The sequence below is a fragment of the Amia ocellicauda genome, chromosome 2, assembly GCF_036373705.1.
Source record: "Amia ocellicauda isolate fAmiCal2 chromosome 2, fAmiCal2.hap1, whole genome shotgun sequence".
NCBI lineage: Eukaryota > Metazoa > Chordata > Actinopteri > Amiiformes > Amiidae > Amia > Amia ocellicauda.
The window spans coordinates 22,058,221-22,073,425 of NC_089851.1; the positions used below are offsets into that span (position 1 = coordinate 22,058,221).

The 15,205-nt window shown below is 38.1% G+C and overlaps 1 protein-coding gene across 1 annotated transcript in view; it reads left to right on the forward strand.

The window, feature by feature from the left end:
* dok6 (docking protein 6) overlaps nt 1-15,205 on the forward strand; it is a 117,459-nt gene that overhangs the window by 67,578 nt on the left and 34,676 nt on the right. Inside the window, exon 3 of the mRNA XM_066721167.1 lies at nt 4,504-4,618. Within this exon, the coding sequence (XP_066577264.1) occupies nt 4,504-4,618 (115 nt within the window). The remainder of the gene's footprint in view (nt 1-4,503; nt 4,619-15,205) is intronic.

Below are 15,205 nucleotides of genomic sequence, written 5' to 3' on the forward strand. Positions count from 1 at the left end.
GAGTGATTTTTAGACCTATTCTACAGTGTTGGGGTCATTAGTGATAAAAAGTAATATATTAGTTGATATTCATTTCTGGATAAAAAAGTATATTACATATTAGTTCATTAAAAATGTAGTGACTAATCTCCAAAGACTGGTAATGTTTTTTTTTTTTTTATATATATATATATGCCAAACAAATAAACTAAATGATGTGGGTTAACTTAGTTCTCGGGTCAGCAGTAGCATACACTCACCTAAAGGATTATTAGGAACACCATACTAATACTGTGTTTGACCCCCTTTTGCCTTCAGAACTGCCTTAATTCTACGTGGCATTGATTCAACAAGGTGCTGAAAGCATTCTTTAGAAATGTTGGCCCATATTGATAGGATAGCATCTTGCAGTTGATGGAGATTTGTGGGATGCACATCCAGGGCACGAAGCTCCCGTTCCACCACATCCCAAAGATGCTCTATTGGGTTGAGATCTGGTGACTGTGGGGGCCAGTTTAGTACAGTGAACTCATTGTCATGTTCAAGAAACCAATTTGAAATGATTCGACCTTTGTGACATGGTGCATTATCCTGCTGGAAGTAGCCATCAGAGGATGGGTACATGGTGGTCATAAAGGGATGGACATGGTCAGAAACAATGCTCAGGTAGGCCGTGGCATTTAAACGATGCCCAATTGGCACTAAGGGGCCTAAAGTGTGCCAAGAAGACATCCCCCACACCATTACACCACCACCACCAGCCTGCACAGTGGTAACAAGGCATGATGGATCCATGTTCTCATTCTGTTTACGCCAAATTCTGACTCTACCATCTGAATGTCTCCACAGAAATCGAGACTCATCAGACCAGGCAACATTTTTCCAGTCTTCAACTGTCCAATTTTGGTGAGCTTGTGCAAATTGTAGCCTCTTTTTCCTATTTGTAGTGGAGATGAGTGGTACCCGGTGGGGTCTTCTGCTGTTGTAGCCCATCCGCCTCAAGGTTGTACGTGTTGTGGCTTCACAAATGCTTTGCTGCGTACCTCGGTTGTAACGAGTGGTTATTTCAGTCAAAGTTGCTCTTCTATCAGCTTGAATCAGTCGGCCCATTCTCCTCTGACCTCTAGCATCAACAAGGCATTTTCGCCCACAGGACTGCCGCATACTGGATGTTTTTCCCTTTTCACACCATTCTTTGTAAACCCTAGAAATGGTTGTGCGTGAAAATCCCAGTAACTGAGCAGATTGTGAAATACTCAGACCGGCCCGTCTGGCACCAACAACCATGCCACGCTCAAAATTGCTTAAATCACCTTTCTTTCCCATTCAGACATTCAGTTTGGAGTTCAGGAGATTGTCTTGACCAGGACCACACCCCTAAATGCATTGAAGCAACTGCCATGTGATTGGTTGGTTAGATAATTGCATTAATGAGAAATTGAACAGGTGTTCCTAATAATCCTTTAGGTGAGTGTAGACGACTATGACTCAGTCAGGGTGGGATGAAATTATCATACTTCCATTCAGGTTGTATTAATTGGCGACTTCATTACAAAGGCTCAGCAATAACAGAAAACAAATTAATCTGCCAAGTAGTATGCTCTTCTTTAAACAGTAAATACAAATAAAGTGGAAGCTCAGAATTCACTGCTACAGAGGCTATTAATCAACACTGTAAAATCACACTAAATATTGATAGCTTAATTATAACAGTTCACAAAATGAACAGCACTTAATCATGTACAAATAACCTTTCAATATATATGAATAAAAAAATTAAAATTGTGACATCTCTAATTCGCCCATTTCAGGAAAAAAATCAAAATAGAAATCTTGGCAAAGACTTATGGTCACCGTTGTCTGTATTAAACTACATTAAACTTTTTTTGAAATGTTTTGAATCCCACCTTAGTTTTATAAATGAAGGCGGCAATTATTGACAACTGTTTTCTTCAGGTGATTGTCTGTGTAAAAAATCTTTGACCTTTTTTCCAATGAGCAATGCCAGTGCTTCAAATCCTGTGTGGGCATAGCTTGCCCGCAGAAGGCGTGGGTTTCATAACAATGCCCACATTACAGCTCTGTGCGTTTGACGACAGTAGCGCGTACACAAGCATGCATTATTTTCTCAACACTCTATTCAGTTATTTTTTTTTTACCAAAAGGTCCAAGTAGTGCAGTTGCATAGACATTACATGCTGTGCGTACTTGTATAGTGATTTTTAAATGGTTCACCTGAGTAAATGTCTTGTTGAATTTACTTGCTTCCATTTTAAACACCACATCATTTAGATCTAGGGTGGCTAACCCTGGTCCTGGAGAGCCACAGGGTCTACAGGTTTTTGTTCTATCCAGATTGTTAACTGCTTAATTGAACCAATTATGTGTCTTAATTTGGCAAAATGTCCCTGTGTTCAAGGTATCCAATGATTGGTAATTTAGAGAGACCTGGTAATCCTGCAGGATTGCGGCTCTCCAGGACCAGGGTTAGCCCCCCCTGATTTAGATTAAACATTTTTTAATTTTTTTATGAAAAGTAGATTTAATAATATTACTCAAATTAAAAGTCTAACATGTTATATTTACTTGTTATTAAGATTATTAAGATTGTTATTAAGATTATTACGGTAGCACGTTATGCTACTAACACGTTCCGCCCAACGCTAATATACTAAGGAAATTACAGACATTATGGTAGAAGTTTCAATTACTAAAGTTAAAGATAAATTGAGAAATAATTAAAAATAAACTTGTAAAGAAACTTCAATGTAAGGAACTGCTGGGTAAACATTTCACTGCTGTAATTTTTATAGCAGGTGTGTCAGACTCCAGTCCTGGGTTTTGTTCCAGCCCAGCTCTTGGTTCCTTAATGGGTCTAATTAAACAATTAACTGGATGAATTGAATACCTCTCTCCAGAATTTGAAATGTTCTGTAGGTTCAATGTTTTGAGTTATCAGAAAATGGTAAGGTATCGGCTATACAAATAAAATATGCAAATTTTTGATAAGCCTACCTGAGTAAATAGTGATAGTAATTAAGTAATTGGCAGCTCCTGTTGGAACAAAAACCAGCAGACACCGCGGCCCCCAAGTTTTAGAGGAACAAGCAGTGAGTGGAGAGTACATATGTACTGTCTCGGCTTTCTGTTGAGTTCAAGTAGCCAAGCTTATTTAAGGTAAGCGACAGACATGCCAACGTATTACTCAGGTGCCAGGTAGTTCATTATAGGCCCTGTCCCACTGCAGTGAAATGAAGTCAAGTTTTATCAACACTCTTGAACTTGAAGTAAAACCATGTGTCAGGAAACTAAGGGTGAATATTGTTGCCTGTTGGTGGTGGGGGGGCGGGGGTGTGTGCAACATAGTGGGATATGTATAGGAAGGAGAAAAGCTCTTAGCTGCATGCACCTACAGATAATTACCCACTCTCATCAAAGCCCCTGTGTGGGAATATCACACCTACTGGTGATATGGACCTGTCGACTATAAAATGACTGCTCTCCTGCTCTCTCATTGCATTGTACTAAATGAAAAGTGTAGGAGGGCGAAGGAATGCTTAGACTGCATCTAAAGTAATTGTGATTGAAGCATGCTATTAATGCATGGGTCAAAGTGTTGATTTAATCCAACCACAGGTTAGTGGTCGGATCCAATTCTATTAAAGTATGGTACTGTCTGTTATGGCTTAAGGAGGTGCAATCCATAGAGTGCACCCTCTTTCTGCTGTTAAACTGGGAAATATGCATATTTTGCTGAAAGAAATGACATCTTTAAACACATATGCATATAATGAAGACTTTGTTGTAAAATTCTTTACTTCTACTAATGATTGGTGCTGTGTATCTGAGTGTATCGCAACCTCACAGTTGGGGAAATAATCATTACTGAAATGTCACATCACTAGCTATAGTGGTAAAACAACAGACAAATAAGAGAACGAGAGACACTGATTAAAACTTTGGACACAATCGTGTATTCTGAATGACCCTCCCAGCAAACACACAAGGTTGCAGCAATGTTGTACAACAATGTGGCAACGTAAATTACATTGCTACAATGTTGTGGCAACATTGTGTGTTAGCAGGATACAAAAAACTCAGTAGAGAAGCCATGTATGTTAAATAAACAGATTAGCATTGGTTTGTTTAGTAGAAAAGTAGTGATATAGAGTGATAAAGACTAGTGATATAGAAAGATATATAGATATATATTATAGATATAAATATCAGAATATAGTACAGAACCTGAAGGAAAAAGTGTTTAGCATGGACAATAAAGATACATCATGTACCACAGTGTATATTTAAAAAGTCTGCCATCAGTATAATTAAAAATAAAATCCACATTAATTAAACATCCATCTCATAATAAGGAATCCAGTGTTTTGTCTACTCAGTATTGCACACTAATTTATTTTTAGCAAAATAGAAGAGTTCACATTACAATACTCTGAGAAGTAAGACTACATTTATTTTCTACTAATTCAGTATGGTAATAACAATATTTTTGTCTTCAATTTGTAGATAACTGAGCTGCATAACATCAAGAACATAACCAGGTTGCCCCGGGAGACAAAGAAACATGCTGTGGCAATTATCTTCTATGATGAGACGTCAAAGACATTTGCCTGTGAGTCAGGTAAGCAATTAATAGTGTATCTCCAGGTTGAGGAGCTATTGTGGTTCTTGAAACAGCAGACTCAAATAGATTAGGATACTGGGCTGGAAACCAGGCAAGACAGGGCTTATCTAAAGTGTTTTTTGTTGTAGACATCTATATAAAGAGGAGCTAGGACTATTGATTTCCATAGATGCCTGGGTACTGTTTTATAATGCAGCTCAGTCCAATTATACCTCGAAGCAATTGAGCTCACTTGTGAATTCCAGGCAGGATTCCAAAAATTGTTTAAATTAGCCCTGTGGGATAGTACTGAGTTGAGCTCTGACGTGTATCACAGCTTTAAATGAATATTGCTGAAGGCATTTGCTAGTGTAAGAACATTAGAAAACAGAAGTGTTAAAGAACAAAGTCTACTGCACTTAATGTTAAAATTTGAATGAAATATCTTAATTGGATTTTGTATTTATATAATAACAGGCAAATTGATACACCACAGGGTAAAACAGGTCCAGCAAATATGACACATGTCTACATAAAAACACATTAAAGACATTGTTTATCCTCCATAAAGGAGCTGAAAATGTAATTTAGCCAGACTGGAAATATAATGAATATCGCAATACAATATATATATAAAAAAACAAAAAAACAAGGATGTCAGTCATTGGAATGGAAAATGTAGTCTGGTCCTGCTGAGACATCATTAGCACCTCTTAGCATTTCGTAATATGTCCACGGGAGATGCATGACAAAAAAAAAGCATATTCTGCAGAAATTCTAGTCATTTTATTTTTTTGATGGGCTGTTTTGTAAAAGTACTTTTGAAACAAAGTTTACCATATACCAAGCTAACATGCTCACAAGCCATTTGAGTATGATGTGCACCAAGCAACATTCACTCAATATTCTGTTGCACAGACACAGAGATTTTAAGGTTATCTACAAAACGATCATAATTAGGCTAAGTTTAATAATAGTCCTCAGTTAAACTGATTGTCAGGAATACGGAGACCATTACTTCATAATATGAATAGTGTGGTAAAAAATGTCAAGGTTATTCTACCCTTTCTGATGTATAGAGTAGTAACTGAGAAATTGATCAGCTGAATAAATGAATGTATGTATGTATGACTCTTTGCCACAAAACAAGGCATAAGTGCATCTGTTTCAGTTTAGAAAACAATAAAGCTCTATCAATAGGGCTGCCTACTTTAAATGTTAATATTAGCTGTCCCTACCTGCCTTTAAAGACGTAATTGGTATTGTTTATCCATGGCTGTTTTCTCAATTAAATCGTACTTATTTGATGATGACTCATGCATTTATTAATTGGGCACTCTTTAAACTGAAGTCAGGTGATACAGAGTAATTAGGTAGTCAGTCTGTGTGCCGCTGTAGAATTATTTTAAGGGAAAAGAAAGTTGCTAATAACATAAACTTGTTTTTGTATTTTATAAAAGTATAAGCATAGTCTTTTCATGATTAGGTAGGTGGGAATTTACTAAAACAAAATGTGAATCTAAAACTTCATGTTGTGAGTCTTATATCTGGTGTCTTATCTTATATATACACCGATCAGCCATAACATTATGACCACCTGCCTAATATTGTGTAGGTCCTCCTTTCGCCACCAAAACAGCCCTGACCCGTCGAGGCATGGACTCCACTAGACCTCTGAAGGTGTGCTGTGGTATCTGGCACCAAGACATTAGCAGCAGATCCTTTAAGTCCTGTAAGTTGTGAGGTGGGGCCTCCATGGATCAGACTTGTTTGTCCAGCACATCCCACAGATGCTCGACTGGATTGAGATCTGGGGAATTTGGAGGCCAAGTCAACACCTTGAACTCATGATTCATCAGACCAGGCCACCTTCTTCCATTGCTCCGTGGTCCAGTTCTGAAGCTCACGTGCCCATTGTAGGCGCTTTCGGCAGTGGATAGGGGTCAGCATGGGCACCCTGACTGGTCTGCAGCTGCGCAGCCCCATACGCAACAAACTGCGATGCACTGTGTGTTCTGACACCTTTCTATCAGAACCAGCATTCACTTTTTCAGCAATTTGAACTACAGTAGCTCGTCTGTTGGATCGGACCACACGGGCCAGCCTTCGTTCCCCACGTGCATCAATGAGCCTTGGCCGCCCATGACCCTGTCGCCGGTTCACCGCTTTTCTTTCCTTGGACCACTTTTGATAGGTACTGACCACTGCAGACCGGGAACACCCCACAAGAGCTGCAGTTTTGGAGATGCTCTGACCCAGTCATCTAGCCATCACAATTTGGCCCTTGTCAAAGTCGCTCAGATCCTTATGCTTGCCCATTTTTCCTGCTTCTAACACATCAACTTTGAGGACAAAATGTTCACTTGCTGCCTAATATATCCCATCCACTGACAGGTGCCATGATAACAAGATTATCAGTGTTATTCACTTCACCTGTCAGTGGTCATAATGTTATGGCTGATCAGTGCATATATATATATACTCGGTATAAATAACTATATATACCTATAAAGTATCCAGTTTCAGATGGGATACATACTGATCATATTAGATAATATATCCTTAGAAAGCCCCATTCTATAAACTGTCATAAGAAATATTAATTAAATAATTCATAAATATTGTTTCAGTGGAAAGCTCTTTGCATTTAACTTGCAAGGCTTAATACTTTACAGTAATTTCAACAATTTATCCATTGCTAATTAAAACACATTGTTGAAAATAAACACCTGCCGTTTAATCATTTGTGAATGTTCTGTAACTTACTGAATTGTACAGAGCTAACAACTTATTATGTTTAATATCTGTTACTTAATAATTTTTTTTTGTTTCTGAGACATGGGGTGTTATAACTGTTGTTATTTTTTGTAGTATAATAGAAAAACAAAGTGAGTGACGTATATATTGTGCTTAATAGTGTTATAAAGTACTTAAATGCATATTTAATGATTTAATGGATAATTAAATATCCCCAAGAGGGAAATGTGTCTGTAAAGGGAAATAATTCCTTCAGTAATTAACTGTATTGTCTAACAATCTATCATTTAGCTTTTGAAATTTAATTTATTTTGAGCATGCAGGGGGTTTTCTTGTTTTGTTTTTTACTGCAATCTTAACACAAAGGCTTTTATTCTATCTAAGATTAATGGGCCTTTTCAAAAAGCTTTGAATGTTTTACAAGGTCATTCTTTTTAATTTACTGCAATGAAAGTTTTATATTCATTAAACTGATCTGAAATTGCTATTGCAACTCAAGTCCTCAAGAGCTGTGTGATCTGAGTTTTCATTCTACTCAAAGCCTTACTTACCTGAAGGTCTTATGGTAATTTAGAAACAAAGTGTTAGATTACTTATATACCAGGTTAACCATAAACTTCACCACTTTTGGAATGCAGTTTTTCAATGATTTAAAAACATAACGATAGGTTTTTCTATATCATTACACTACAAAGTTGTACTACAGCACACATCCGAGCAGATGTTGCTCTCAAATCGCAGTTCAGTTGCAGTTGCATTTCTGATAAAATCCTCTTAAATCTTAAATCCACTACGACTTATATAATAATAATAATATATGAGTTGCATGTATAGAAGTGGCTATAGCTAAATTATTTATTCAGAATATACATTTACCTGAAGAACTTTGAACAACAAATAGGAATTAGTGAAGGTCATGGTCTCTAATGTCAGAAGATGAGTGTTAAAATGAAACAGTATTTATATATATACACATATTTCACAACTGTTCAATTTAAATTTTACTTACAAGGACCTAGACCAAATCAAAACCTGTGATGTGTAAACTACAAACTCATACACAACAAGCGGTATCTATCACTAATCATGTTGTGAAGGATGTAAATAATAACCTACAAATGGTTTGCAATATCCTTCAAATAGAAAATTATCAATCTGGAAGCATATTCAATTATATTTTGCAATATTTAGCATTATGGTGTTATTATTCCTTGGTTAAACAAATATATGCTTTGATCCGTCAATAACACAATAAAATCTCCATTATCTCCATCAACTTTATCAAACTTATTCTAAAATTGTTATAGTTTTCCCTTCAGGACATATATTGCATATACAGCTTTTATAAATACATAGAACATTGCTACAGTATATGATCACTAGCAATGCTTAACTGTCCTAGCTTAGAGCAAGAACTAACTGACAAATGATGTACAACCTGTTGGTCCTAAAAGGGCCATTTTGAATACCACAGTAGTTTGTTGTAGCATACCTGCAACATTAATCAGTTTTTCTTTTTGTCACTATTGCTCCTTGCATTGATATTTTTGTAACACAGAGAATATATTGCTAAAACAGAACCATTTCTTTGACATCCAACATCTCTCAAAAAAAGCCCTGACCTATTTTAACAGACATTAATTTAAGATAAAACCACTATTGCAGGATTACATGGATTTTTTAAAATCCTTGGATATCTTGATTGAAAAGATTAAAGGGTAGCAAAAGCCATTTTTTTAATAAACCTAAAAGCTTTGTATAAAGCAAACACAAACTGATTGGTTTAATGCCAAAAATAAATGACTTATTATTTTTTTTAAATTCCTGTTAACTAGTTCGTTCTACTCTAAATTAGAGACACTGGGTAAACACAAATGTCACTGAAACCCAAAATGCTGAAACATGACTGCACTTTAATAACCATTCCAGTACATTCCTATTTCACAGATGTGCAATCCTGTTTTCTATCAAGAAACTAAGACACCTCAACTGGAATGAAATAAAGCCAATTTTTAATTATATTTGGAATACAGTCGTCTAGCAAGTTTACATTAGAAGTTGTGGAAATATGTTGAAGACACTCTGATTTAACTGATCTGATTCGAGAAAATTCCAACATTCTGACCACCTACTGAAAATCAAATAAGAAATATATTCCATGTGGCTTAAATTATTCGCAGCATGATGGCATGGTGGAAATAAATAGATAAATAATAGATAAATAAATAAATAAGCACAGAATGTATCTAGTTATACAAACAGAAAATAATGGGTTATTTATTATGCAAAAAATAATATATTTAAGTTCATAATCATATCTTTGAACTCATATTTAAAACAACATACTGTTTCTGTGTTTGGTTTAATAATGATATATGTGTATCTCTACCTATATTTTTACTTCAGCAGTGTTGATAAAATCAGCCGCTACAGTAATTTTAAAAGTTAATATATTAGGCAACAGAAAATATATAAAGTAATGCAGTACCTGACCAAGCAGGAAGATCATTGGTGTGGAACTGAATGATCTTTCAGACTTGTATCAGTCTAGAGTACTGCATAAAGTGTAGGCTATTCTGGGTGACTCCCAACATCCCTCGTGGTACAAATTTGTGCCGCTCCCATCGGGGTGAAGTTATAGGTTTCCTAGGATTAAAACAAACAGGCCTAGACATTCTTTTGTACCTGCTGCTATTAATTTTCTTAATAAGCTGTAGTGGTTCGCGCTACTTATTAACCTGCTGATTATGGTGCCATGTATATTGTTGATTGTGCACTGTGTTCTCTGTGGTCTTGTGTCTTTTTTCAAATTGCCCTTTGGGGATCATACAGATTACTAATACTACAACTATTACTACTAATTTTGATGAAGTTAAAAACTGCCTTACCACATATACCTCTCCATTACTATTGGATTATACCAGAGATCATGTGGTATGTAAATAGTATGACCGCTAAAGGTTTTTGGCAACCCGTTGCAGACCATTTCTGCCAGCTTGGCATGAATTACTTTTTCTCTGTAGTGGCCACATGTAGTTGGTGGCCAAATGAGATTGATGTCTATAAGATTGCAGGGACATTATATGGAAGCCTGCAGGGCAAGGCACCATAGACCCATTTGTGTTTCAGAAATGCTGATCTTCACTGTGTTGGTTTTGTGTGAGCAAGCATTCTTTTGAAAAGGGGCAGGATTGAGTGATATGATGGGATCCAAACACATCCAAATTGATTATATTGCCAGGTGTTAAGATATCATAACGTATATGCTCTCCTCTGAACCAATCACAGGTCAGAATGCCCAAGCACTTATTCATATATAACATGACATTTACACGGAAAGAGGGAAAACAGAATATAGTGCCTTCATATAAATATCACTCATCTTTAATGTTGCTGCTCTGATTAGATTCATGCAGTGTCATGAACTCTGTGTCCCTCTTTCATCCTTGGCTCATGTACATGCCTACATCTGCCATTTACTGGCACATGCCATTCCCAGGAGCTCCAGCCATATGGATGCTTTTCTAGGAAGTCCACTGCATGTTGAAATTGGACTTAGACCACAGATTGCTTGTTTTCCCAAATAAGGGTGATGGTTGATTAGAATAGAATATGGATTAGAATATATATTGTATAGATCATGCACATTTATCGTTGTGTCCTAAAAGAGCTGTGGTATATCCATCCTCTGTAGAATGACTTATTCCAGTATTTATGTTTGCCTTGAGCAGCACATATCTAAATCCTATCTGGACTGGTGATTTTAAATTGTTGCTTGCAGCTTGTTGTTTTCACTGGACAAGCTTTGTCCTGATGCAACCTATAAAGATGTACAACAGATCCCAGTAAAAAGTTTTTGTTCCTTGAAACCTCATAATCTTCCTGCTCATCCATGCTCAGCGTAATCTGCCAAACTGATAAAGTATTTGTTTGTTTATTCAATTTTCCACTCTGTAAACCCCACGGTCAGAACATCCTAAACTAGTTATATACACTTAAAAATGTCTGTGTATGGCAGACAAAGACCTATAAAACACATATTTAAATTCTGGGTGGGAATTTAGATGAAAAGAAATGTAAAATATTGTATTCAACATTTCTAGTTTTTTATTTTTTTCTATATCATACATTGCTTTTGACAGCCTCTCAGCATTAAAAAAGCTGTTAAAAGGCTGAATGGTTGCTTTGGAAACAAAGGCATGATGCCTTTCAGAATTAAAACTAATATAATTCAAGCATGTCAAGGGATATATTTAGAGATGATACTATGCAGTTAAACCCTTAAAGGTCATTATCATTGAATTATGTTAACTTTCTTTCCTGTTGGACCTACTGATTTTTCTGTAAGCATCCCTGCTCCAATATCAAGAAAAAACACAGTAATTAAGATTTATGTAGATTAAGAGCATAATATCACTACAGTCTAACCACCGTGATTTTTATATACAACACAATTTTACAAAACAATATCACTGTATTCATCCATCCACCTTCAAAACCACTTTTCCTGGTGAGGGTCATGGAGAAGCCAGAGCCGATCCCGGCAGGCATAGGGCACAAGGCAGGAATACACCCAGGACGGGATGCCAGTCCATCGCCGGGCAACACACACATACACACACAGGGCAGTTTAGAGAGACCAATCAACCTAACCCACATGTCTTTGGACGGTGGGAGGAAACTGGAGTGACCGTAAAAAACCCACGCAGACACAGGGAGAACATGCAAAATCCACACAGATAGGCCCCCCCCAAGCCAGGATTCAAACCCAGGATGTCGGCGCTATGAGGCAGCAGCTAACCACTGCGCCACCATGCCGGCCATCACTGTATTCAGAAATATCAAATATTTTATCATTGCAGCAACACTTTCAGAGAAGAGAGAGTGAGGGTGGGATCAGGAAGACAACGATGGTAACGGGACTTTGCTTTGAATTACGGTTTACAGATTGGATTATGCACTTTGCTTGTTTGCCAGTGTGTTTGTGTTTATTATTTGTTTCGTTGTAGAGAGGGACTTAGTTAGACCAATGTTAGTTAGGCTCAACAACGAGTTAGATTTTTGTTTGTGTTTTGTTTTGGTTTCACACACATTTTCCCCACGTCCCTGATTGTGCGTCCTTAAAGGGACACACCCCAATTTTCTTATCTTAATTCTGTTAGTTGTATATATTACAATTACATACTACTAGGCGTCTGATCCAGGATATGTTGCATTTTAAAGAAATTCACAATTTTGTATGTGTTTCGGCTCACTTTTTCTCTGTATGTGCAGCGCCATTTTGACACGGCTGCTGGGTTTCAAAACGAGGTTATGTAAACAAACGTGATGTAGTTGCAGCCCAAGAATTTGCCTTCAGACTAGCCTGGTGTCTACAAGGTAAAAGGTATTAAAAATATTAAATATGTTTGGATAAACTGATAAGCTGAATTAAGTTAATTATATATTAATATTGTTTCAATATATATATATATGCCTAGCTGCCATATCAGGTTTAACCTTTTGAGCAGTACATTCTAAAATGCTCTGCCGTGACTCAGGGAGTCATGCACTTTGATTCCTACAGCGTACAAGCATCGCTGTTCATCCCAGAGAGAAACTGGGGAACCAGAGAGAAACTTTAAATATCTGAATCGAGTTGGTTCATTATTTTACATGTGTTAAACAGTAACAACATCGTATATTAAATTAGAAATAAGATTGAACATTTGGGGGGGAAATCACACAAAATAAATGTTTATTACAGTTAAATAACTATGATTTACATTTCTAAACATTACCAGTTTATTAAGTAGGTTATACATATGTAGCCTACTGCGGCACTGTAGGGCGGGCCTCTAGGAAAGGTTGAGAACAGAGCATAAACAACAGATATGCTGTTCAAACAGACTTGAGTCTGTGGCTTTATTTGGTTGGACAGGCAATACAACCACAGCGAATGTTCAGTCTCAGGGTCAGTTCTGTCGGGGGTTCTTTCTCTCCTCATCTCTTCTCCTGCCACAATCCAAGACAAAGAAAGACAGCACAGGGTGTGGTTAAATAGAAGCTCAGCTGATTAGGGCCATGTGTTTGCAGCATTAACTTGATTGCCCCTTGGGCCAGGTGGCTCCACTCTGTTGCTATGTGGAGGTTGCTCCTGAGCTGTCCCTGGGCCTGACTCTGTGGGCTGTTTTCTATTCCTGTCCATGGTCCTGTTAGCCAGAAATGACAGATATTTTGCGGGCCATAATGTCCATCCACCACACAGCCGCTGAAACTGCTATATTCCTCACCCCCCAGCACTGAGGGCACGGCCAGAACCATTGAAAACATGGCATGCATAGGAGACAGGGCATTGGCATTACCATGCAAAGACCCAGAGTAGTGGGTGAGCCAAAAGTGAAAAGGCTGTAGGCTGAGGAACCACCGAGTGATCCAGCCGTTGACATTCTTATTTTGCTTCATCCAGGTGAGGGGGGTGTAATCTGTCATCAATACAAATCTGCGGCCCAGAACATAGTACTTCAAGGACACAAGAGCCCACTTAATTGCCAAACATTCCTCTTCAATCGTTGCATATTTAGTCTCACTATGACATAACTTACAGCTGATGTACAGTAGAGTATGGGATGTTCTTCCTCATTCACCTCCAAAAAGTGCACGGCTTCGATTACTGTGTCAGCTGCGTCTGTCTGCACTATAAAGGGCTTAGAGAAAGTATAGAGAAGTTATTAGGGTCAGAAATGCCTCTTTGGCTGCAGGATTCCACTTAGCAGGTTGAACATGGTTGGATCCCACAGAGTTCCTGTAATTATCGCATTATCTTGTATGAACCTTCTGTAGTATCCCGTTATCCCCAGGAGCATAGTTACCTGCATCTTTCTCACTGGATGAAGACACTCCCGGATTGCAGCAACCTTCCTTTCTTGGGGCTTGATCAACCCGCACCTAATGGAATACCCCAGATATTTCACCTCACTGACTCGCTGGTACATTTCTTTAGGTTGGCTGTGAGTCCCGCCTGCCTAAGAGCGTTGATGATGGCCGTCAACTGGCTTATGTACTATTCCCAAGATGGACTGTGTATGATTACATCATCTAGATAGGCTGTGGAATATTCTTGATGGGGACACAGGATGTTGTCCATCAACCTTTGAAAAGTGGCAGGGGCACCATGAAGTCTGAAGGGGAGCCACACATATTGGAAGAGGCCATCTGGACCTTTCGTTAGGTCGAGCGTACTGATATATGGAGCATTTCCCAGCCTTTCAATCATTTCATCTATTCTCGTCATGGGATAGGCATCAAATTCAGAAATGGCATTTAACTTACAGAAATCATTGCAGAACTGCATGGTTCCGTCTGGTTTCCCCACCAGGACTATTGCACTAGACCACACACTGCGGGATTCCTCGATTATCACTTCTTCTCTTATAGTCTCTCTCCTTGCCTCTGGAACCCATTATGGTTTCTGATTAACTCTTACACCGGGAGGTGTGATGATCTCATGCTGGATATTATTGGTGTGCCCTGGCAAAGAGGAAATCACATCTTTATGGGTCCTAACAATCTCATGCATCTCTTGGGATTAGGGGTTAGGTCCCCGACTGACACTCCGTCCAGGGGGACCTCAGACAACAATGGAGCAGTAGCGGCGGTGTACTGTTCGTTCACCCCACATTGCGTCCTGGGGCACCCATTTCTTCAACAAATTTATATGATACAGCTGTTCAGGTTTTCGTCGACCTGGTTGGCAGATGAGGTAGTTCACGGGTTCTGTTTTCCCTAATACCTCATAGGGTCCTTGCCAGGTGGCCAGGAACTTATATTCAGTGGTGGGTACCAGTACCATAACACGATCTCCTGAAG